Raw genomic sequence first — 23,400 nt, forward strand, 5'->3', positions numbered from 1 at the left:
TTATTATGACGAATCAACGTCCCACATAGCAGGCGTTGGGCGGCGCCATGGTTTCGTGTTGCCATTTACGGCGCTTTTACGTTATGGCAGCATGTCATGTTTCTTCCATTATCAATTGTTTTACGAACCACTCTCATGACACTCGCTTGGTCTGAGAATACGCGGAAGAGTAGTTTGGTGGGTCTGTTTCTCAACGACGCACGTTGCAGTACCAGTGGGGTTCTCGCTAGTGAAACGCGGAGTCCGCAACCTCCGTAGCTACGAAAAGAGCAATTCACTCCTATCACCATCAACTGACCGTCACAACCAACACATGTCGCGCCGAATCCTGATTTCAAAAGCTCTAACCCTTCATCAAACCTTGCTAAGCCATCCAGCGTACCACAAGGCTTCGGTCAGGTCCGCCCCGCATAAGCCCGAGCCTTCGTGTTGGCTTTGCAAGGGCACCTGAACATAGAAGCAATATCTGAAAACTTTCCTTGTTAGCCACCGCAGCTATCCGCTGCACTCCACAATGTCGTTGTCGAGTTCATTTAGGCAAATGAATCCCTACCAGCACAGATACCGATTGTCTGGAAAACGAGGGCCAGCATTCCCTGCCAAGGACACTTTATCCATATCACCCGCGCAACCGATTGGGATTTGGCAGGGCTTAGATTTTACCAATCAGGGAATATGCGATCGTAGACGGGCAAATTACCAGCAAGGCGAGAGCCACATCCCTGATATCCGGACAGGGTGTCACACGAGGTGCGGTGGGAATATTGGTGGAGCCGGATACTGGAGGCGGGACATCCGCGACAAGACAAGACCAACATGGCGTGTTCCTCTAACAAGTGACACTTCCACCTTACTATTCGAGCAGTGACATGTGCAAATGCGTCGCAACAGCCATGGCATTGACAAGTCACTTTGCAAAACCTTCAAATCCTGTTGAGTCTTATGGTGCGGAACAAGTACACCTGCTAAAGTTCAGTAGTGGCCGGATATATTCATGCCTTGTAATTATCGCCGTGGTAGAATGAAGGACATGTTGCCCTTCTGAGCAATAGCTCGGTGGCGCACCAGCGACATCGACACACCATCTACCTGCAGGATCGGTGGACTTGTGGAATCCAGAACAACTGGTTGGCTGAGAAGAGGTACTCGCGCCGAATTCTTCCATGCGCACGCAATGGCTAAGCATCCACAAGTCATTCGCACTCTTGCTATAACGGCCGTGTTATGGCGTTCTGCAGACTGCATCTGATTACCCCAGACTTGTACCGCAGCTGCATGCTCCGCATCTTAACGGACGCATGACTATATCTGGTCTTGGCTACATACTTCGCTACCCAGCTTCTTCACTCGGACGATCCGAGGTGTATTTACCCCAGATCCGTGCGTCAGGACCGTGCGGAGTGCGGGCCTGTTACGCCGGATGGGTGTGGTTGGCTGTCTGGCTGTGAGAGTGCAGTTTCCTCAGGTAGAAAGACGCATGGATGGAGTGATTATTGCGTATGTCGTGGAACGTGCAGCCTTGGATGCGATACTCGAGATCGATCTGGGGAAGTGCTTGAGTCGTGTAAGAGTTCAGTAGTAGGAAGGTCAAAGCGCAATTTGCGAGAGGAAGATCACAGCATTGGCTCAGAACATTGATAGGAAAGAGTGAAGTCAAGGCACACCAAGCATTGGGTATGAGCTAATTAGCGTTGGACTTGGTGATCAACGACGATCAATTGAAGATCAAATCACATCAACAGGCCATGGTCGTGAAGAATGAACCAAAATATTGCACATTGTACTTCTTTATTGAAATGAACTATTTATGGCGTGGGTATATGTCATCATCGTCCTCGATGCCTCGTAACCGGCACGGAGCCACTGGTGTGATCGGGCTTGTTGTGAGTGTCGCACTTGAGAACCTCCTACTGCTCCGTGTCGGACTGTTTGGAACACTATCCAGATCCATACTCTTCCACCTCATATCCATCTCCTTACTCTCCACGAGAGTCGGCGCAGATCCCAGACTGCCGACACTTCGCACCGTCTCTAGCACGTCACCCTTCTCGCAGGAATCGGACGATTGGAAGCGATCAAGGCTATTTCGTCTTGATCGAGGAAAATACGATGTCTTCTTTCGGTAATCGCCCGTCGTGACGAGTCGCGGTGGAAAGTTGGGTCGTTGTGACTGTTGAAGTGGAGTTCGTATGTCTCCTGTGGAGCGCGATGCCAGGCTCGAGGAAAAATCATCCTGAATGCACGGGAAGACCTTCTTGACGACGCGACTGCTTCGTGAGACCCGTGAGAGCCGATTGGTGTTACTGGAACTCGAAGTATCCCATTGACAATTCCCCTGAAGCTCGCGTTCTCGTTCCAGCGGAGTAGCCTTGGTACGAAAATTGAATACCCATCGCGTGACCAGTCCGCGCAGTATAGGAATGTTGGCGACAATGATGGCGACGTTGTTTTCGATGTGGTTGATGCAGAAGTCGATCGGGTATGTCCAGTCGGGCTTGTAAAGGAAGTACAAACGGTCGCGGTAGGTGAGGTAGATCTTTGCAGCTCCGATAGAGGTCACACCCAAACTGCAAGTGAAGACTGCCAATACCACAAGACGCGATCGCAAGCGCGCGCTCATCATTCTTCGGACGATGATGAATGGAATGGGCAGGATCAAGAGATCTGTAAGGAGGTTGGCGCATGTAGCCCAGAGGAGCATTTCGCCCATCTTGTGGCGGCCCATGCAACGGAGGTTGCCAAAGGTTCGCGGCTTCCATGTATTGCCAGTCTGTGGTGGACAAACGAAAATGTAGAGAAACCAGGGAATCAGTGCGCTCCCAATGGTGAAGATCAGAATGGCGTAGAGAACACGCTTGAGCCATTCAATGACGGAGCCGGCCCGCAGAAGAAGGAGAATAATGGATGCTTTGACCAGAGGCAATATTGGGAGGTTGAGAAGATTGAAAGACATGTTGACCTTGTCTTGTTAGCGCAGTGTCTACGACAATGCAGACGGGAGTACTTACTGCGTAGTACTCGTCGTAGTTCGGCTCCAGTTCATTCCATGGCACCTCCCATACATGTATGCCTACATGCCACATCTTGACATCTGAATAGTGTTAGCAACTGAGTGCTGCATGTACCACATGAGCACTGACGTTTGTGTGATGGTCCAATGAGCGCAATCGACAACAGTAGTGGTACGATAATGAGCCAGTCATCTTCAAATGTGGTCAGTTTCTATGCAGTCAAGTTGATTCAAAGCACTTACCCCAGCTCAACCTCAGGTTCAGCTTTCTTCGTGTATATATCCTCAGGACGACGAAAATGGCGGCCAATGCTGGAGTTCCGTAGATGACCCCCAGGCAGGTGAGTTGTAGAGGATAGGTAGGCATCTCGACGACTTGCTATCCGCTTCGGCCAGAAATCGCGAAAACCACATCGCGCGCCTCTTGAGGGTGGGCGCTTCTCATATACTACAGGAGTTGGCAGGGTTGGGGTGCAGCTACCCTGGCTCGGTGTGCCAGGCACGGACAGGCGGGCCCTTCAGGGCGCCCCCCCGCGATGTGTATATTAACACCTGCTGGGACGAATAGAGCATCACGTTCTTGCCATTCGCTGCAGCGGGCTGATCATCCGTTTTCGTGCCCTCACGTGGAAGTGCTTATAGACCATCCTATACTACCTCTTACCCGACATATGTTGCCATCTCGTGATGGATATTATGTCGTCGGCTATAGCAAGCAAGACCGACACCCTCTCTTTCGATCCCGTTTTGCCTCATCAAACCTCAGACACAGTAGTAGCACCGCGCCGGACGGTGGATCTACTTCCGGCGCCTCAGGACCGCTACTCTTTCCTATGAGGGCTGTCAGGCACGGCATTGGTGGCTGTGAGTGTGGGGAATGTGGGCGACGTGCACGTCTCGCCAAAGTCGCATGAGCCCAGCGAACATCGTTTCGCCAGACCAGAACGGAAGGCTGCGTGGCACATTTCTCTTCCCTGAGCCTGGACAGCAATTACGGTAGCCGATCCCTGTCCCAACGAACATCTGGCGGCCGCTTAAAGGCCAACAGCCAATAGTGTGCTACCAGCAGAATCAATTTGAGGCGACGGACAACAGGCGCCGTAGCACAGGCAAAAAGAGCCAACAGCATGTGACGACACGACAAGTCGAGTCGCTCAGCCTCAGGACTCGATGGAGCGGCCGTTGAGACGACGTGGAAATTCCAGGATCCATAGTGTCGCTTGGTGGGTGTGGACACATGCGGGTTACGTTTCGAGAACCATACGCCTGTGCGGCGCCATGCGACACATGTTCTTAGGAAGCAACACATTGGATGGACAATGTCCAGATCGGTGTCGCGTTTCAGGTGGTCACACGGCGTGATTCCGATGGCTCGCAAAAGCAAGGCAATGCCGGCGCCTAGACCTCATCTCCCAACATCATCGTAGGAGAAAAAAAACGGACCGCGCTCAGCTACCGACACCCGACATTGATTAAGTTATATTGCAGAAGTCTGGGGAAGATGCTGCGTTTGTGAGGTCATAGGTCTGGATGTAGAACTAGGCGCCTTGGTGCGCCGAGAAGTCCACAGGCTAGATTCCTTAAAAGTTTGGCATATGTTTGGTAATATGCATAATTACTGCCGAGCCCGAAAGCCTGAATCGTCGAGAAACTGCGGATGTGTAGGGTGCTCAGGCCTCCGACCGAACATGTCGCATGCGGTAGCGATGACACAGCGCGCTTCGAGAGCGGCCCGCCGGCCGTTTTGTGAAGCTCGGGGACGACGATCAAGTCTTTTTCGTCTGCCGTTGACGACACGCGATTTTTCCTGCGCACACGAGGAGCTGTAACTGGCGCTGATGGAGTTCTGCCTCGAAGCTGTGGGGCAGCGATCTCTCGAACGTTGTTGCACTTAAAAATATCTTCCGCCCGCCGAGACGCCGAATGCTCATAGGTAAGCTTGGGGGTACGTGGCTGTCCTAGCCACAATAGTAAAAATGAAAGGCGCGAGTGTGAAAGTGTTGCGACAGATGAAGCAAGAGTGGAATCGATTAAAAGAGCTATTCCTTCCCAGCCACAACCGTAAACAACACCTTCATTGGCGTCACGCGTGGAGACGCTTGGAGAGAACTCGTTGAGAGACGAGCTAGTTAAATCCGGCGACTCCGTCTCAAGGCCTATCACTGTGTCCAGGCTCCTGGGAAGGACCGGTCTCCTAGGCAGAGAACATCCGTACTAAAGGTTCCTGGAAATCGTTCTCAGCCAAGCAGTGGGAACCAGCTACCCCCCACGAAGTTCATCAACATGCGAAGTAAAATCACCGAACTCCGGAGAACGTGCGGATCCTCCCGTTGATCAAGGGCACTTTGCCTTGTCACGCCACTCCAAATGGTCACCCTTCTCGGACCTGTCGATCAGTAACGTGCTTAACTGGTGGTGAAAATTTGTTGAGTGAAGGGCGAAGTAACGTAGTCTGTGCTCGTTGCTATCACGACACCTCGCCAAAGACTGGAACTGTCCCGTTTAGCTTTGCATCTCATAGACCATGTTCGAGACCATTGGGACAGCCGTTTCTATCACATGAAATCAGTAATAACGTTGGTAATACTACCACGAAGCGCGGTATTGATCAAGTGGAGTAAACTCGGAGCTGATGCCGCGGCCAACTTGGCAATCGCCTGGAGTAACGAACTTTATTCACGGCTATCCGATTTGGGCAAACCGTGCTGTCGTTGATGCTCGTGGCAGAACAGCAATTTGCGTCTTGTAACGCTAAGTGCGACGCATCAAGCTAGATGAACAAATGTCTTGACTTCAAGGACTCTTTACACATCATCAGGAAAAGCTTCAAGGACCAAATGGCTCAGTGTATTAGCGGGAATAACTCAATGACCTTGTAACCAGAATGTGATATGCTATTGTTATCAGAAAGTGCAGGTACCACTAGCAGTGTAGCAGGTATTGATGGGCGCTTTGTTTGATTCGTGTAGCTTATGCAGGTTTTCGTCCCATCATATATGTCGCAATCATGAAAGGTATACCTGAAACTCAAAGTTAGCATTCATTAGGAAAGTGAAATCTAATCATCTTTCTTACCAACAGATGCACCAGCAGCACCACCTTCAAGCGCCGATCTTCCAATACTAACGGGTAACACTCCCCTTCTGGCAGCAAATATCCCAGCGGCAGCTCCAGCACCCATACCTCCCATCGTCACCCAATCTGTCTTGACTTCTCCCTTGTTCCGTAGTATTCTCCACGATCGGTCTTGCCATTCAATATCTTCCCGGCCTCGCATACGTCCCCATGTCATGAATGCGCCGACTGCTGAGCCTGCTATAAAAGCACGTCCTGATGATTGAAGAGTTCGTGCAACCAAGGCAGACATGTTGACAGGTAGTCCGCGGACGCGACTTCCTATGAGTGTGATCGGAATGCGAGCCAGTGAGAAGAAGGTGAAGGTCATTGCCGATGCGCGCATTACGTGGATGTAGAGGATGGCTTGTGCATTCGGTTGGTCTTCCGCATATGCTGCTTGCGGGTACAGAGAGTCCATTCTTGCGATGCGCTGTATCAGAATGGTTAAAGGTCAAATGTGTCGGAGTTGGATGTCGCAAACTTAAACTGCGATACCAGAAGCTTTTGAAATATTTTCTGTCTGTATGGAAAGTATGAGGCGAGGAGAGACTTTGGACGGTCTTCTACGCGTTCTTAAGAAGCTGCATCTGGGCGTCTTTCGTATCGGTCAGCCGCTGCCTGAATTAAGAACTTTTGCAACAATTCGGACTCGCGAGAGAGTACACGCCGTGTATTGAGAAATTGTTTCGTCCGACCGCAACCGGTATACCCATCAAAAACGCGTGTCCACCAATGGCACGGAGCTCATTGCAAGCGGAATTACGCCTTGCGACCTCAGGCCTCCGGCGCTAGAACATAAGATGTCCCGACCACCGACCTGACAGCGTACATAAGCAAGAAGCGTCTAGGACACGAGGATGGGAAGCATGTTGATCTTGAAGGCGGAGAGAGAAGGACTTGATTCGGACAAGGTTGATGAGGTTGCACTGAGAGAAAAGAAGAGTTACTTGGCAGACTCACATAGGCTTGGAAGCGGCATGAACTCATCACAATTGGTTAACCTGAATACGCATACTCGGATCATGTGTCAAGTCATGAGAGTAGATTGCTTCTTCAGAGTACTTGACCAGGTTCTTCAGGTATCCGACTGACGATATTTACTCCTTGGCTGCGAAAGCAGGATGCATTGCAATTTCGTGGCGACTGCGTCAAGAACCATGGGGATTAAAGCACAGCATCTGGTTGGATTATCGTTGTTGCAAATGGGCCGAATATTGTGAAGTCCAAGGATACAAACCTGAATGCTGAAGATGGACGGCAGAGTGTATCACGCGCATCCAGTTTCACAGCCCTGCCTGCAATGACGTCACCCCATCTTTGGGTGAGGTTAAAAAACTCCAGCCGTTACCACATGGTCAATTCACTTTGCCATCACCTAGCTCGAACTTAATCTGATCTTCAAACTCAAACTCAAAGACTCTGAGACTGCATAGCCTTGGCACTATTACCTACCGATCAGACAGCCGCTAGCTACGACGATGCCTATCGGCCAGCAAGATTCCGGCGCCACGGCGGGCGCGAAGTTTGTCACCTCTACGGTCGGTAACACTCTCGGTGGCGTTACCAACACAGTTGGTGGAGTAGGTAAGTCGCTGATGTGCGATTCGAGTTTGTGAGACAACATTGACGTAGCATTGTACTTAGTTGGTGCTCTTGGACGAGGTGTCGGAGAGACACTTGAGGGCGCAACTGGCAGTGCTGGACGTCCTATTGCCAATGGATTGAAAGATGCAACAAACGGAATCGAGAAGGGGGCGAATGATGTGGCTGGAGGAGTGAAGAGAGCTGGGGAGTGGAAGTCTTGATTTTGCGGATGAAAGAGAGGAATACTGGACGTGAAGACATAGGAGTGACAAATAATGATACTACATTGTTCCCAAGATGACCAACATGGAGCGATTACAAGAGTTATTTTTGTTCTGTTGAGTTGGCTACAATCCACTTATGAAAGAGACAGTGAAGGTTCATCCTTCGCAGCGGGACGCACTCCGGCGCTTGACCAAGTGCGTCCTATGTGCAGCAGCTCAGCATCCTGGTGGTGTAGTTCAACGAAAGCCGTGCGTCTGGTCTTTGTGTGAAAATGGTGCAGACGCGATTACGGAACACAAATCATGTGTTCATGAAAAAGTCACGATCTGCTCAAAAGCTGGCCGAGGGAAACCGCACTATCGATAGCATGAGCACCGACCGCGGCCATGATCTCCGGCACCCAGGGCCATATTTATTGCTTATTTAGGTTCAAAGTCCCTGCAGTGAATACCAATTGGCCGGATGCGCGTCCTGGGTAGGGGACTTGAAAGTCACTAGAGCATATCGCGATTGCCGAGCCACGAAGCCATGAATAACTCAACACCAAGTGTTTCATACCATGTTGGCGCAGCTCGTTCGTGAAAGTGGAGTCGTGGTGCTTTCGTCATGGTGGACTTGAAGTAGACGATGAGATGTCCCAAGAACGCATTCCAGTGGCGACAAGTTCCCGTGAGCAGAGCATTGGCCTGGTCATCAACAAAAGGTGTCTCAAGCCGAGCGCATCTTCAGCAAAAGGACTCAGATGAGAAAAATGAAGAAGCTCGGTAGTCCATTGAAGCTATGGAAGTATGCATGACAACGGCACGAGCGATCACCGATGGTGGCAGGGGTGACGTCAAGCTTCCTTCGCAATTCCGCGCGTCGTTTTGGTGGCACTCCACATCCCTTCCTATCGCAACTCAACGCCCCGGAAAAGCGGCCAAGCATCGTTCGATCCTGAACGGCATTATGTCCATCTGAAGATCCACCAAATACCCCTCCTTCGCAAGCTGCATGCGATTTGTCTCTGCGACAACCACAATGTACTCACTCAGAAATGAGCAGCTTGGAGTCTGACACACGACCATGTCGTGTCCCTAGCAACCGCTTGCACCAGCTGCCAGCCTCTTCAACCTTTTTTAGACGGTTCCAGCGAACGGTGCAATCGCGGACGATTGCCCGCGGCTGAACCATCAGCCACATTTCCCCACAGATGCGCGCTAGGCTAGGCAAGCATCCGAACTCAATTGGGACGCAAGTCTTGACATCACTGGAGACTTTTACACCTCAACACCGATCCCGCCTCGCCCATCCCTGCCTTTTCAATAGTCAAATTGGGCGAGCTACTTCCACACCATAAAGTACCCGCAGATCAGCAATAGCCATTAACGAATAGCCGGTCAGCTTACATGCGAGAGTAACCTCCCAGCGCTGCCGTCGAACGCAAGAAGGTCCATCCATGCTGCATGATGATTAACCTAGGCGAACGCTAGATTCCTCACGGGGATGATGGGCTTTGTGCATGCAGGCTTTTGGATGTCTTAGACTCTGCGTGCCGCGAGGCTTCCTGAGCTGGTACATGTGCGACGTCAATGATGCTACCGATCTGGCACAGGCCAGCAGCAACCATCTGCTCGTGCGCTCATGGGTACACAAACTCAAACGTTAACCGTAAATCTGGGGATGGCTGAAGCGTTACGAGAGCCAAGTTCAATCAAGAGGCGGGAACAGCGTTTGTCGAAGTGCATTCCAAGAGGCGGTGGCGGACAAAGGAGGGGTCGGGTGAATTAATTGTCCAATGAGACTGATCAGGATCCACAGATGGTTAGTCGTTTGCAGCGACGCTCGCGGACTCGGTCAGCCAGCATCGAATTTTGTAGCGGGAGGCGTCAGACTAGGCAGGTGACGGTCTTGCATTGACGCGTGCAGTTAATCACTACTGGCTTGGCTGGAGAGCTGACCTGCGCGTTGCTACTGGACTACTCCACGCCATCCATGGTCGATCCGCGGTAGCATGTTCGATGAGGTAGTTTCATGGACTAAGACAATGGCTGAGTGTTGCTATTTAGCTGTCTTGCCTTTCCACTCCTACCGTTCCCATCTTGTCTCATACTCCCCGTTGTCGTGGTTACTAGTCTTGTCAAAGTTCGCGCAATAATAACTATAAGACTGATACTTCGTTCATCAGTCCATCCTTCGTTATCACCTTCTGCTGTTTAGCAAATACACACCCGTTATCTCGTCATCAGTCCGACAGATCTTCTAAACATGAAGTCCTTCGCTGTTATTGCCGTTGCTGCTACGGCGGTTATGGCTCAGAGCCCCCCAGCCGGTTGCCAGGCTTCAAGGAGTGGAACCTTCAACATCCAGACTGTCAATGTCACCTCCTCAGGCAAGCGTGATCTTTCTCGCCGGCAGCTTGCTGGTGCCTTGACACTGTCCCTCAAGGACGGTATTGTCAAGGACCAGGCCGGTCGCCAGGGATACATTGCTAGCAACTACCAGTAAGTTGTTCACTGGGCGTCATTTAATCGATTCTCTAACGCTATTTAGGTTCCAATTCGACGCCCCTCTCCAGGCTGGCGCTCGTGAGTCTACTGGTTTCTCAGTCTGCGGCAACGGCTCCCTCGCTCTCTCTGCCAACGGCCGTGCTGCCCCAGCAGTTTTCTACCAGTGCTTGTCCGGTGACTTCTACAACCTGTACAGCCAGAGCACTGGTGCACAGTGCATCCCCATTTACATCAACGCTGTCAACTCCGCTGGTGGCAGCGGTGCATCCCAGATCAGCGATGGCCAGCCCCAGGTCACTCAGCCACCTGTCGTTTCCCAGATCTCTGATGGCCAGCCCCAAGCTTCCAAGCCTGCCGTCATCTCTCAGATCTCCGATGGTCAGCCTCAAGCTGGCACTCCCAAGCCGTCTCCCGGTCCTGTCGTTTCTCAGATCTCTGATGGTCAGCCCCAAGCTGGTACCCCCAAGCCATCTGCCGGTCCCGTCGTTTCTCAGATCCCAGATGGTCAGCCCCAGGCGCCAAAGCCCGCTGGCCCCGTCGTCTCTCAGATCCCAGATGGCCAGCCCCAGGCACCTAAGCCCGTTGGGCCCATCGTCTCGCAGATCTCTGATGGTCAGCCCCAGGCTCCCGTTGCCACCGCCAACGCCACTGTCTCCCGCCCAGCTCCATCTCAGTTCACTGGCGCTGCCGCCACCAACAACGCCGTTGTTGGCGCGTTCGCCGCCGGTCTCTTCGGTCTCATGGCCATGTTGTAAACATATGGCGATGGAAGATGTTGTAATTAGCGTTTTGCCCTCGCATTATCACTGGGCTGAGAAGGCTTAAGCCGTATAATGAAGGATATGGGTGGAGGATTTCCTTGCAACACTCTCTAATGATGGCATGTAGTCACGAACACTCCTTGGATATGTATATAATACTGGCATACTACGGTGGTCTGGTGTATACCAGCATGAGGCAAACGCTTGCTTCGACATTGTTATATCGCATAGGTTTAGGTAGTCAGGCGAATTTAATGTTAAATGAAGCTGAACGAGCACGAATATCAAGGCCACTTGCATTTTCACACCGATGTAATTTTCACCATCATATTTGATTTTGTGTCTGTCCGGTGGGAGCCTGGCGATACCGGTGAGCAACACACACTGACGTACTGAAGCCGTCTGACATCCCGCGCCCCAGCGCCAGCATCGTATTCTCCAAGCCCGGCTGAGTCGATTTCCTCCTCGGAGGCACTCAATACCCCGCTCGAAGATTGATGCACAACCCAAGTGTTTGATGCGCCACAATGAAGTTATGCCGGGATGTTGCTGGGATGATGTGCATAGAGGAACGATCATCCTTACAATTGATGGCTCGGTAGCATTATAAACGCCACAATGTTTTGTGACTGTTGTACCGCATGATCAAGTGCAAATGCAGCAGCAGAGAGTGTAGCTTTGACAGGATGCCCAGGTAGAGTGAGACCTGGGGAGTCATTTTCTCTAAGTAAAGTTTGTAACGAACTCTCGACCTTTGTTTCTATGTTCATCATTACATCTCCATTGTGACAATCCCTTGTCCTGAAAAGCTTGGAGGCTGACATTCGTGAAAGGTGATGGATCCAGCACGTGACATGAGCGCACGTGTCAGCTCGGCTGTTTGCCCAGATCCCTGTCGACAAGACCGCCGCCTCGACCTCCGAACATCTTCCCTCTACAGCTTACCGCTCACGAAACCTCAACAAACTGCAAAGCGTAATCCCAATAAAGTAATCTTCTTTCGAATACCAGAAGTCAACCTGCAATCATGTGGATTCTCGATTGGTAAGTACAGCTGCTCTGAGCTATACAGGACTATGTCATTAACCTTGCGACAGGTGTAAGTTCAGGCCGCTCTTTACGTACTTTATCACCCCCTTTGTATGCCTCGCGCGCCCGATCCGAACCGAGATCTGAGATGCCGATGGTGTCGCAATGTCGAGAAAGCCCTTGTTATTACTTGGAGAGGCTGCGATGCCAATTGAACATTGACGTCGGCCTCGTCGGATCACAAGCCTTACAACATGACCCATCACTTGGGCGCTGTAAAGCTGGCTGCACGAATGGGAACAACATAAATGAAGGATACAGGCTGACCTTATGACAGTTTGGGATGTTCTCTCCTCGCTTGGTCTGATGAACAAGGTAAATACAACTGGGTCAGAAAGTTGATGAGCGGTGCTGATGCAATGCAAATAGCATGCCAAGCTCCTTTTCCTCGGACTGCAAGTATACTCTCTCCACAAAGACTGAGCACAAATGCTAACTAATTCGCAGTGACAATGCTGGAAAGACCACGTATGGACTCTGGGCCAAATTGCTAGGCACCAGCTAACGGACCGAAGGCTTCTTCACATGCTCAAGAACGACCGTGTTGCCGTTCTGTAAGTGTGACATGATTTGAATCACCTAGCAGTTATTAACAATGTCCCAGCCAGCCAACTCTCCACCCTACCTCAGAGGAGCTCTCGATAGGCAACGTCAAGTTCACAACCTTCGATCTCGGAGGTCACGCACAAGCCCGACGACTGTGGCGCGACTACTGTCAGTACCTCTGCAACCATACATCACACATGGCCATAATCTAACACCTGTCTCTACACAGTCCCCGAAGTGTCCGGTATCGTCTTCCTCGTCGACGCAAAAGACCACGAGCGCCTCAACGAGTCCAAGGCCGAGCTCGACGCTCTTCTGGCCATGGAGGAGCTTAAGAACACCCCCTTCGTCATCCTCGGCAACAAGATCGATCACCCCGAGGCTGTATCGGAGGACCAGCTCCGCGCGACTCTGGGCTTGTACCAGACTACTGGCAAGGGCAAGGTGCCGCTTGAGGGCATCCGACCCATTGAGGTCTTCATGTGCAGTGTTGTCATGAGGCAGGGATACGGAGAGGGTATCAGGTGGTTGAGCCAGTATGTCTAGAGCACTTTGCACGCTTTGGTCTGGACATGCGAGCTGCGAAGTGGGTGCGAAAATGGCAGTTGATGCAGCAACGATGTACGATTGTCTTACGCACCCTAGATGTTCCGTCACTGGCGTCGGCGTTGGCAAGGGATAATTAACATATTGCATACGAGAAACTTGGGACTTGTGACACATGTGATGCTTTCACGAATTCATTACTCTTACAGTGCAGCAAATTCTAGCAAGCTGCCACTAAGCACAGCTCCCAAAAAAACTCTAAACAGCCCTCATGCGAATTTCCAAAGAACGCCGTGCAATGCTTTGTTATGTGTTCTCCTACTCGTCGTACTCGGCCTCCCTGACGCCACAAAAGTCCGTGCCGAAGCACGCATCCAACGCATACCACGTCCTCCAATACAAGCTCGCTTTGTCAAAGTCAAAGCTCCCGTCGTCCTTGCGCGGTACCTGGTCGCCAATGATGCCCTGGCTGCTGCCAATCACCCACCCAATGACTGGCACCGCGGCCACCGTCCGTTGCCAGCGCGGCTGTGAAGGGAGGAACGCCTTTTCTTGCGGGAGGAAGACGGCAGGCTTGACGTTTGCGCCTTTAAGACGGAGCGTTGCGCGTGCGGAGCGGGGACCAAGCGCTGTCGTTGTCGTTGTCGTTGTGGAAGAGGTCTGTGGTTGGGATTGCGGTGTCGGGGCTAGTTCTTGTTCCTCTGGGAAGGCGCCGCTTGCGCGGAACAGAGGCTCGGTTGTTGAGCGGGCGAAGGGTGCGATGATGGGGGCGGTTGCTGTTGCCGAGGACGCTGTGATAGAGGAACCGCGAGCACCCAGTGTGCCTGAGGACAGGGTGTTAGGTGAAGCGGTTTGAGACATTGCGCCACCGACATTGGCGCGTATTGCGCGGTCGCCGCCGGTTGGGCCTGTTCCTCGGTATGGTTCTGCGAAGACGGTGTAGCCCTGGATGTTGTGCGGGCTGTAGTGGCATGCGCGCTCTGCTGCTTCTGCGCTGTCAAATGTGACTTTTATCCAGCTGTCTCCGCCAACATACTGCATGATCTTCCGTAATGCTGATTTGTCCAATGTACGTATACTCGATGCGCGCATGGTGCTGGTTGGGTTGAATGACAAGCCGGTTTTGGAATTCCATGGCTCGCGGTCGTACTCTTCGTATATCAAACCGCCTGATACCTTCTCAAAGTGCGATATCGCCGCCCATTGCACATCTGAGGCGTAGCCGTATAGTATGACTTCCTTCGGCTCCTTGGCTGATGTGTTCGCTGATGCGCCGGCTTGGAAAGAAACAGATAGACCACCGGCGTCTATGAGGTTTGGCGCTGATGCTGACGGTGGTAGAGCAGCGACCGTACCCGAAGCTGCGCGAGTTGAGCGTTGGTTGCTCTCTGTCTTGAATGACCCAAAGATATCGTCAATCATTTTCTGGTTGTCGCGTTGCGCTGAATCGAGTGCGCTGTTCAAAGTAGGTGTTTTCGCTCGTGACGTTCCGCGCTTGCGTGCTTTTCCAAAGGGACCCTTTTCTTCTGGTACACGGCGTTGGTTCTTGTCTGAACTGTAGGTGTCCATGTTAGCAAATGCGCGCATCTTGTAGCGAGGTTGAGGTGCAAAGTGGAAATCCATTGTGTACTGGAGGCTTTGTTTGGAAGTCGGAAGTATTCGCAATGGTCGTATGTATGGGTCCAGTGACTGTATCATGCAACCACAGTGCGGACCGGATACATTCACTCAGGGCTGCCACTTACTCCGCGAACTCATATGCCCAGGGCAATCTTCTTCCCGTCGAATCGAACGCGCGTTCCGCTTCAGGCACGGCGTGGACCTGCATTATCACTAGTTGTCGTCTCGACGCGCTTCTCGAGTGGTGTGTAGGGCGACAAAGGTCTTCGAGAGTCGATTGTTTATGGTGTTGATGCGCTCCAGAAACACAAAGAGTTAGGCCCGAGCAACAGTCCGCGGCAAAGCCACACTAGTGGCCAATGCGCTTCTTGACTGCGCCACAACCTGTGCTTCTAGGACGCAAATGCACCATCCCATTTGCAGCACCTTGCATGCGTCTGTAACTCTGCTGCCTGGAACCGCGATATAAGAGCTAATGGATCTGGCGCTCACACCTGTCAAAATCCGTGGACGCAAACGAACACATCCGGCATCACTTCTCACCGCGAAACTTCAATCTTCACAACTAGCAGATGTTAAACGCCTACGAAAAATCAAGAAGCAGAAAGACAAATCAGACGCCATGTCAACGCCGACACTTCAAGGCCTGCCGCCCGAATTGCTCGAGATGATATTCCTGCGTAGCATGAGTCTTGCCCTACCACAATGCAGCCCAGATCTCGGACGCAAGCTATCTTCGAACAAAATGTACATGGACTTTACAATGAACGCATTCTTCCACACCGTCGATCACAAGACAAACCACCGGGACCGCATCAAAACATCTGATCCAAAGCTACAATCCGATCTGCTCAACTGCCGCTTCTTCACCTTTCCCTTCTTTCTCAAATACGTGGACCACGCACACACCACCATGGTCAATCTGCGCGGCAAAGCATGGGCAAACGCCAGCGTCGAAGTCCCCGGCGTCCGAGAATTCGATGGCTTGTGGCCGTTCCAATTCACCAAAATCCCATATCTGAGTTTCGCAGAGGGCTTCTTCGTTCCTGAGAAACTTCTGCGCGGGCCGTGGACAAAGGACAAGGCGTCGCTGTTGTATGTCCTCGTGTCGCTGAACGGCGAGATCGACTGGGCAGGCAGCTTGAGTGGAGAGACGGCGAAGAAGGGCATCAGAGAGGCGGTGAGAGAGGGGGATGAGTACGCGGTTGCTGCGCTGGCAGTGCTCTTGGGCGTGTCGAAAGCGCTGACGACGGATATGTTGCGGTTCGCGGTTATAGAGTGTGAGTGCAGCGTCAATATTCTGCGGCACCTGCTCTTCAATGCGCAGATTTTGGCGAGGGATACAACGAGAGACACGCTGAACTTCCTTGATCCGAGGCTGTGGGCTTGGGCGGATGAGCATGACGACAGAGTTGTGCTTAAAGATATGCTGCGGAAAGCCGATGCTTTTGATCTGGAGTTTTACTTTGAGGAAGATGCGGATTGGAGAAAGATTGTACCGTTTCCGTACGGTGGGAGCAAGTTTGACACTAGGACGGCATTCTCTGATATCGTGAGAGAGTTGTTGATCAACTTGTACCGTAACCATGGACGCAAGATCACAACGCGTAGAGGGAGACGAGCCCACACAGACACAGGGGCGATAGAAGTTGAGTAAAGTCACAATGGAGAAAGTTGAACAGTGTAACAAAGCACATGTAATTGAGTAACTATTTGACATACTTGACTTGTTTGTGAGGCTTACCCAACCCTTGGTTCCTTTAATGGCATCATCGCACCATGAAGCAAGCTCACATGCTGAGGCTGTGCGACGTATTTGATCTACAAGCTTGTCAGTGACAGTTCGCAAAGCTTCGTGTGTCTAACAAGGATGGTTGTGGTGTTCTTCCTCAGTGATCTTGGTGTGTACATGACGTAAATCATACCCGGAGGTCATTTACTATCTAGGCATGATGGTTTTAATCATCGGAAGGGGGGAGCGGGCTGCGGTAGCGGACTGTGACTTACCAAGCATGAGGATCTGTGCACTGAACTGGGTCAGTGTGCAGTAAGAGTGATGTCTAGCTTTGTAATGTCAGTGAAAATTCTGACGAGTGTTTCTGAAGTCAAGGGCCGACTCGTGATGAAGCTCAGAATATGTAAGAAATGAAATGTCACCGTATCAACACCGTTACGACACCCCGGCGAGGGTGTCCGGCATTGAACTCAATCGCAAATTACGTCATCATTGGATGATGTTGGAGTAGGGAGGAGAGGAAGAGACTTACAGTTGAAGGTTGTGGGCCAGGTCGCGGCTGTTTGTTAGTGATGGCATGCAGTAGGGCTCAAATCAGAGCAGATCAAGGCGGAGCGTCGCGCATCCTAAGAAGAGGTGCGCGCGTGTGCTCACGTGCTGTCAATGAAATAAGCAGGCAATTGCAGCGTCGATAAAGGCGTGGTCATTGTTGTTGATGTTGTAGGGAAGAGATGGTAGGAACGCAAAGTCGCGAGGAAGTCGCGAACTTTTCAAGCTCGACTCGCTAAGCTAGTGCGCACGGACCCGGCACCGTGGCACCGACCGCACTGAATTTCGTTCTTCCCGAATCGACCTCCAACATCCGACACGACAACATCACCGATTCCTATTTCCGACCAGTACGCACTCGATACTGCATACACACTCTTTGCACAACCTAACAATTAATTACAGCACATACCGACGAAATGGGTGACGCCAACATCACAACGAGCGCCTGGAGGCTGGTCGAGGTTGGCCGTGTGGTCCTCTTCAACGAAGGCCAGTACGAGGGCCGGTTAGCCGTCGTCGTCGAGATCATCGACCACAAGCGCGTACGAAAGCCCCGAGAATTGGTTGTTGGACAGGGACTTACAGAGACATAGGTGCTTGTCGACGGTCCCTCCGAGAAGGCCCCCGTCGCCCGCCAGGAGATCGCGCTTGCAAAGCTTTCTCTCACCCCCATCGTCATCCCCAAGCTTCCCCGCGCCAGCGGTGTCGGCCACGTAGCAAAGAAGTGGGAGGAGCACAAGGTCCAGGAGAAGTTCGACGAGAGCGCATGGGCCAAGAAGCGCGCGGCGATGCAGAAGAGGCGGGGCTTGAACGACTTTGAGCGATTCAAGGTCATGAAGATGAGGAAGCAGGTATGTTGCTTGCTGGCATTGTGGTTGCCGGACATGTTCTGGTGGACTGCAACGCAACACAATCTATGCTCGGAAGACATGGGAACTAACATGATATACAGGCCCGCTACGAGGTCCAGAAGACCTTTGCTAAAATCCGCGCCAGCGCCAAGGCATAAGTTCTTTAGTTGCTGTCGGGAGACACGGTGTGGTGGCGGTCGCTGCATGCAAGGGGATGGCGAGGCATGATGTGCATTTTCATGAGCATTCGAGGGCGACCCTAGGCATTCAAAAATTCAAGACCTGGAATTCGGGCGAATTAGTCCAATGACTGGCACGGAGCAATTCGGATGGGATGGTTCACTCGGCTCTCGCATGCGTCCACATGTAGCAAGAGAGCTAAATCAACACTTTCATGAAACCACAAACCACAAACTAGAGCTGCCAGAATGATACCCTTGTAATGACCAAACTGCCCAGGCTCTGTGACTGTGCATGTGAAGGCTGCGCATGGTGAAAGTCGTCATTCGCAGCTGCCTCGCTAAAGCTAGAGCGCCCACCACTAAATTCTGGCTTGGCACTCCACCCCCAACTTATCGAGCTGCAGCACCACCACCGTGAAGCGTCAACCACACCCGCCAACATGTCCAACCCACGCATTGAAGAGCTCCCCGACGAGCCCGAGAAGAAGAACGTCCAGATCGAGGAGGATGAGTCCAGCGACGAGTCCGAGGGCGAGGAGGGCGAGGCCAACATCCCCGCGGGCGCCTCGGTCGCTGTCCACTCTCGCAACGAGAAGAAGGCTCGCAAGGCCATCGCCAAGCTCGGACTGAAGCACATTGACGGCATCACTCGCGTCACTCTCCGCCGACCGAAGAACGTGAGTGCATAGGAAATAATGGGTGGAGAGACCGCGGGCACACACAGCCGCAGAGCTTTGCCATGTTGAAGAATATGGACTGACACAATGTAGATCCTCTTCGTGATCAACCAGCCCGATGTCTACAAGTCCCCCTCAAGCAACACCTGGATGTAAGCTTGCCCCGCCTCAATGGCACAAAATCACCAACTGACCCCGCACCAGCATCTTCGGTGAGGCCAAGATCGAGGACTTGAACTCCCAGGCCCAGGCTTCCGCTGCCCAGCAGCTCGCCCAGGCTGAGGCCGCTTCCCACGACCACTCTGGCCACGACCACGACCATGACCACAAGGGCAAGGGCAAGGCCGTCGAGGACAAGAAGGACGACGAGGAAGATGAGGAGGAGGAGGAAGAGGACGACGAGGAGGTCGACGACTCTGGTCTCGAGGCCAAGGACATTGAGCTTGTCATGCAGCAGGCCAGTGTCTCGCGGAAGAAGGCCGTCAAGGCGCTCAAGGAGAACGACAATGATATTGTCAACTCCATCATGGCCCTCTCGATATAGTCACATGCAACCTACGAGGTGCAGGAACACATGGCTGTCTGAGCAGCGCGCAGACTTAGAGTCCCGCTTACTCACCTAAAGAGACATAAAATCAATCTTCGGAAATCATTTGCCAAGACCAGTGTTTACATCGAGTTATGAGTGATGCCAATTTTTTTTGTGTCTATTGTTGCGGCGTTCGTCACACGTCATTAATTAACTACCTTTCTCGTTACACGCTCATATCATAGCTACGTTGTGTCAATCTCACCTGGGCACGTCGATGGGAATGGGCGGCTTACATAAGGCAGCGAACCCTTTGGCCGGTCTTGGCGAAGCGGCAGCCGGATCTCAACTTTCATGCCCAGTGAGCAACTCCCATCCCCACAACCCCATCACATCCATCACAATGGCCGTTGGAGTACGTTCAGCCCCCTTTCCTGCGCTCTCGGAAGCTCCGTAAAGCTCAATTGCCGCTTCCGCGACGCCTACCCGCCCGCAATGGCACCCCCATTTACAGCTCAAGAAAACTAACATCAACCCTCTTATAGCGCAGCGCTGCTCTCAAGCTCGACTGGACAAAGATCGGCACGCAGCTGGGCCTTAAAGGCAACACTGCTGCCGCTCTCCAATCCTTCAAGAAGCGCAACGACGATGCGCGCCGCAAAGTGACGGTCCTCTCCGAGCAGGCGCAAACCGTCGACTTCCAGCACTACCGCAGCATCCTCAAGAACCAGGCCATCGTCGACGACATCGAGAAGCAATTCAGCGCTTTCAAGCCCCAGACCTACGACGTGAGCAGGCAGATCAAGGCGATTGAGGCCTTTGAGGCACAGGCTCTCCAGAGCGCCGAGCAGACCAAGAGCGTCGTGGACAAGGAGCTGAGCGATTTGGAGAAGACCCTGAAGAACATTGAGGAAGCCAGGCCATTCTCCGACTTGACTGTGGTGCGTACACATTGGGAACGCTCGAGATGGAGATGGCGATGGATGCTAATGGACCCCACAGGACGAGGTTGCGGCTGCTCAGCCCGACATCGACAAGCGCACCGAGCAGCTCGTTTCCAAGGGCCGCTGGGCCGTCCCTGGCTACAAGGCAAGTCATGCGCGATGGAACCGAGAAATTGGGATTGATGCTAACACCCGCACAGGAGAAGTTCGGCGACCTTTCCGTCCTCTAAGCATCTCTTTTCATATAGCCAAACCATGCCCTGTCTGGGTTGTATTACCACATATTGTGAATAGTTCCCGGAATGCAAGCATAGAGTTCGATGTTCACAGCGATGCTTTTTGCATCAGCCCCGGTCTTTGGTCAGTTGACGCCATGCTATAGCGATACAGCAACTCTTTTCACTTCAGCCTGTCCAGAGAGTGCCTGTGCCAATAATTTGATTTCCATGGTAACGAAGAGGATTGTTTCTCGAGAAAATCACTACTAACAAAGGCACATGACATGCAAGGTGCCCGATGATGCTTTAAACAGCACAGAGTATTTCGATTGATCAACGGCCAGGTTTGAGGAGCGCATGACAGCCACAAGGTCTATCGATCACCGCCTCAGAGCTGCAGCATGTCTCAAGCACCAAGAGAACTCAGAAACAACCTTAACTTCAGCTCCCACGGGCCTGCTCTGAAACATGCGGCTGTCATCTCGAACTTGGCGGCCTCTGTCACGATGATTGGATTTCTTTTCACTTGTCTACCGCAAGTAGTAGGAGCTCCGTCACAGTCTGATGAAAGAAAGCCAGCTCGAATAAGCATACTTCGTTAGCTGGTGATCAAGAAATGCTTGGTATGATAGCGACGAATCTTTACCAATCATTGAGTATCTACGACAGTGAGATGACAAGCTGCAGTGCCTCGAGTCTGACTGGGATGGCGCTTAGGTGGTCATAGGTGCCTGCGCTCGTATCTGACCTGTGGCTGCTGACGATCCTTCTTCAGCCTCATCTGCGGACGAACGTGTGATACGTTATACGGTATACGGAGGATCAAGGCGTCAGAAACTACGGGAATTTATGTGCTAATCACAAGATTGATTGGATAGAATATTGTATATGCACAGACCTGGGAGAAGATGTGAATGGCGTCAGTGGCTAGTGCGATGAGGCTGTACACTGGTCTTCAAGGGTTGCACGACTATATGGAAGCACAACAAGCGATGGCTTGCCATCACCAATTGACAAGAATATCCTCCGACATCATCTGGCGCCCATTTGACGTTCTGTATACGCCCAGAACTCATGTTTTTTGTGAAGAACAGCGGTGAAGTTCAAGGCTTGGCTGCCATGCACAGCCACTGTCAACGGCGCTTCCGTGCATCTCCCGCATTTAACGTCTACGTTCGTCAGCATGGCCATCAGCACCAGCCTCATGGCTTGTCAGCATGTACCGATTGTGTTTAGCTTTACCTGTGGGGTAGCTGCTTCCTGATATACCCACGAGGAAGTCGAGTTTCCGAACATTCAACTTCGCACACTCCGCTCTACTACGCCTACGGCTTCAACTGCACAACATCACGACAGCCTGCTTAGCTGAAGGCTAAGCAACGTGCCCGAAAGAGAGACTTACTCGAAACGCACTGGATTCCGACGATTAGCTCGTCATGACAAGGCCCCGAGACCTTCGTGCACCGAATAGGCCCACTGCTTCTCGCGAATCGTCAATCCACTACTGCGACACGACGAATAGTAGACCATATATACAGTCTGGGCATGCAAAATGTGGCTGAAAGGCATCCATCATCTTCCAACATGTTGCTCAGCAACAGATCGACCGGTCCGCCAAAGCCCTAGGGTGCTAGCACGCGACCTAGGCCCATACCACCGTATCACCGTATCATTCGGGCCTGATAGGGTGAACGATCCTGAGGCGCAACAAAAGTTCCTATGGAGATCCATTATCGTTAGGCCGGAAGTGTGCCCAGTCTGAAAAGATGATAAGGCTGATGTCTTGGTGCCCTTGAGAGTGGAGACTCTCACACTTTAACCCTACCTTCACAGCATCTTTCAGCTGGCTACTCTTTCGGGATCCATTTACCTGGAGGGTATCACTCACTCATGATAGTGTGGCTTCGGCCGATGGACTGAATGTGGACATCCACTTAGGCCAGCAATTGAACTTATGGTCTTGGAGCTGCGTTACTGGCTCTGGTTCGTATGTCATATCTGACTATGTCTCGGGAATCCTTTCTTGATACTTCAGTTACCACTATATAACAGTTTCGAGTTCTTGGGATGTTCAACAAGGACATCATCTCCATCACCCAACCATCTTCAGAAAACCTGTTTCCATTCTTTGGAATACCTCGCATTTCGCAGCATTGGGTCATTCGAACACTTCGAATCACTGCATAATTCAAGAATTCAAGTGCTCATCTTGGATCAGGAACCGGACGCACTCTAGGACCGTGAAGAACGATTGGAGTTCGGATCTCAACACTACATACACTATAGCTTCTAGGCAAAAAGGAACGCCATTCACGTTTTCAGCTTCACCAACCAAATCAGCTCTGCCGAAAGACCTGTGCGGCCGATTTTATATGTCAACATACTCGTCATCATCCGTCAACACCGAGTTCAGCGAATTCAGCAACCCACCAGCACAAAGATACCACGTCCCGAATTCAACCACAATGTCTGGAAGGATTTCGTCAGTAAGTTGTGAAACTTTCGATGTCACCCTAGAAGAGTTTGTAGCTGATGAGTTTCAGGCCGAGAAGGAACAGTACATCTACGCGCTCCGAACTCATCAAGTCAACACATTAGTAGAACTTCGACGTATTGAGAAGGCGTTTGCTGTGCTGGGTACTCCCGATGTTAGCGAGCCTATGACAGCAGCCTGTAAATATACATGACATCGAAAAGCACGTGGTTGGACACTAATGCGGTGCCT

At 51.9% G+C, this 23,400-nt stretch overlaps 14 protein-coding genes across 14 annotated transcripts; 9 read left to right on the plus strand and 5 right to left on the minus strand.

Annotated features, from left to right (window-relative positions):
* Positions 1–1,801: 1,801 nt before the first annotated feature.
* SNOG_07789 (hypothetical protein) lies at positions 1,802–2,953 on the minus strand (the record flags this gene model as incomplete). The annotated part of the gene is made up of 1 exon (XM_001798064.1): positions 1,802–2,953. The coding sequence occupies one exon, from the start codon at positions 2,951–2,953 to the stop codon at positions 1,802–1,804; it is 1,152 nt and encodes a 383-aa protein (XP_001798116.1).
* Positions 2,954–5,980: 3,027 nt separating this feature from the next.
* Positions 5,981–6,545, minus strand: SNOG_07790 (hypothetical protein; the record flags this gene model as incomplete). The annotated part of the gene is made up of 2 exons (XM_001798065.1): positions 5,981–6,030; positions 6,086–6,545. 2 exons carry the CDS (start codon positions 6,543–6,545, stop codon positions 5,981–5,983), a joined length of 510 nt encoding a protein of 169 aa, XP_001798117.1.
* A 1,060-nt stretch (positions 6,546–7,605) lies between these two features.
* SNOG_07791 (hypothetical protein) lies at positions 7,606–7,932 on the plus strand (the record flags this gene model as incomplete). Its single annotated transcript, XM_001798066.1, has 2 exons — positions 7,606–7,711; positions 7,772–7,932. 2 exons carry the CDS (start codon positions 7,606–7,608, stop codon positions 7,930–7,932), a joined length of 267 nt encoding a protein of 88 aa, XP_001798118.1.
* A 423-nt stretch (positions 7,933–8,355) lies between these two features.
* Positions 8,356–8,544, minus strand: SNOG_07792 (hypothetical protein; the record flags this gene model as incomplete). The annotated part of the gene is made up of 2 exons (XM_001798067.1): positions 8,356–8,419; positions 8,495–8,544. The coding sequence occupies 2 exons, from the start codon at positions 8,542–8,544 to the stop codon at positions 8,356–8,358; spliced, it is 114 nt and encodes a 37-aa protein (XP_001798119.1).
* A 1,639-nt stretch (positions 8,545–10,183) lies between these two features.
* Positions 10,184–11,180, plus strand: SNOG_07793 (hypothetical protein; the record flags this gene model as incomplete). Its single annotated transcript, XM_001798068.1, has 2 exons — positions 10,184–10,419; positions 10,469–11,180. The coding sequence occupies 2 exons, from the start codon at positions 10,184–10,186 to the stop codon at positions 11,178–11,180; spliced, it is 948 nt and encodes a 315-aa protein (XP_001798120.1).
* Positions 11,181–12,132: 952 nt separating this feature from the next.
* Positions 12,133–13,525, plus strand: SNOG_07794 (hypothetical protein). The gene is made up of 7 exons (XM_001798069.1): positions 12,133–12,234; positions 12,553–12,590; positions 12,645–12,670; positions 12,723–12,743; positions 12,791–12,829; positions 12,880–12,989; positions 13,051–13,525. The coding sequence occupies exons 2-7, from the start codon at positions 12,582–12,584 to the stop codon at positions 13,365–13,367; spliced, it is 522 nt and encodes a 173-aa protein (XP_001798121.1). The 5' UTR covers positions 12,133–12,234; positions 12,553–12,581; the 3' UTR covers positions 13,368–13,525.
* Positions 13,526–13,685: 160 nt separating this feature from the next.
* On the minus strand, positions 13,686–14,990 carry SNOG_07795 (hypothetical protein; the record flags this gene model as incomplete). The annotated part of the gene is made up of 1 exon (XM_001798070.1): positions 13,686–14,990. The coding sequence occupies one exon, from the start codon at positions 14,988–14,990 to the stop codon at positions 13,686–13,688; it is 1,305 nt and encodes a 434-aa protein (XP_001798122.1).
* A 619-nt stretch (positions 14,991–15,609) lies between these two features.
* Positions 15,610–16,705, plus strand: SNOG_07796 (hypothetical protein; the record flags this gene model as incomplete). Its single annotated transcript, XM_001798071.1, has 1 exon — positions 15,610–16,705. One exon carries the CDS (start codon positions 15,610–15,612, stop codon positions 16,642–16,644), a length of 1,035 nt encoding a protein of 344 aa, XP_001798123.1. The 3' UTR covers positions 16,645–16,705.
* Positions 16,706–16,777: 72 nt separating this feature from the next.
* SNOG_07797 (hypothetical protein) lies at positions 16,778–17,429 on the minus strand (the record flags this gene model as incomplete). The annotated part of the gene is made up of 4 exons (XM_001798072.1): positions 16,778–16,815; positions 16,995–17,014; positions 17,255–17,281; positions 17,377–17,429. The coding sequence occupies 4 exons, from the start codon at positions 17,427–17,429 to the stop codon at positions 16,778–16,780; spliced, it is 138 nt and encodes a 45-aa protein (XP_001798124.1).
* Positions 17,430–17,581: 152 nt separating this feature from the next.
* On the plus strand, positions 17,582–18,572 carry SNOG_07798 (hypothetical protein). The gene is made up of 4 exons (XM_001798073.1): positions 17,582–17,621; positions 17,677–17,816; positions 17,868–18,125; positions 18,227–18,572. The coding sequence occupies exons 2-4, from the start codon at positions 17,691–17,693 to the stop codon at positions 18,281–18,283; spliced, it is 441 nt and encodes a 146-aa protein (XP_001798125.1). The 5' UTR covers positions 17,582–17,621; positions 17,677–17,690; the 3' UTR covers positions 18,284–18,572.
* A 175-nt stretch (positions 18,573–18,747) lies between these two features.
* Positions 18,748–19,629, plus strand: SNOG_07799 (hypothetical protein; the record flags this gene model as incomplete). Its single annotated transcript, XM_001798074.1, has 3 exons — positions 18,748–18,984; positions 19,078–19,136; positions 19,189–19,629. The coding sequence occupies 3 exons, from the start codon at positions 18,748–18,750 to the stop codon at positions 19,526–19,528; spliced, it is 636 nt and encodes a 211-aa protein (XP_001798126.1). The 3' UTR covers positions 19,529–19,629.
* A 261-nt stretch (positions 19,630–19,890) lies between these two features.
* Positions 19,891–20,839, plus strand: SNOG_07800 (hypothetical protein; the record flags this gene model as incomplete). The annotated part of the gene is made up of 4 exons (XM_001798075.1): positions 19,891–19,928; positions 20,059–20,454; positions 20,516–20,606; positions 20,661–20,839. Exons 1-4 carry the CDS (start codon positions 19,917–19,919, stop codon positions 20,837–20,839), a joined length of 678 nt encoding a protein of 225 aa, XP_001798127.1. The 5' UTR covers positions 19,891–19,916.
* A 1,019-nt stretch (positions 20,840–21,858) lies between these two features.
* On the plus strand, positions 21,859–22,040 carry SNOG_07801 (hypothetical protein; the record flags this gene model as incomplete). The annotated part of the gene is given in 2 exon segments (XM_001798076.1): positions 21,859–21,894; positions 21,912–22,040. The coding sequence occupies 2 exon segments, from the start codon at positions 21,859–21,861 to the stop codon at positions 22,038–22,040; spliced, it is 165 nt and encodes a 54-aa protein (XP_001798128.1).
* Positions 22,041–23,140: 1,100 nt separating this feature from the next.
* Positions 23,141–23,362, plus strand: SNOG_07802 (hypothetical protein; the record flags this gene model as incomplete). The annotated part of the gene is made up of 2 exons (XM_001798077.1): positions 23,141–23,161; positions 23,219–23,362. The coding sequence occupies 2 exons, from the start codon at positions 23,141–23,143 to the stop codon at positions 23,360–23,362; spliced, it is 165 nt and encodes a 54-aa protein (XP_001798129.1).
* Between the last annotated feature and the right edge of the window lie 38 nt (positions 23,363–23,400).

Source organism: Parastagonospora nodorum (assembly GCF_000146915.1).
Source record: "Parastagonospora nodorum SN15 chromosome Unknown scaffold_11, whole genome shotgun sequence".
In the NCBI taxonomy this organism is placed as follows: domain Eukaryota; kingdom Fungi; phylum Ascomycota; class Dothideomycetes; order Pleosporales; family Phaeosphaeriaceae; genus Parastagonospora; species Parastagonospora nodorum.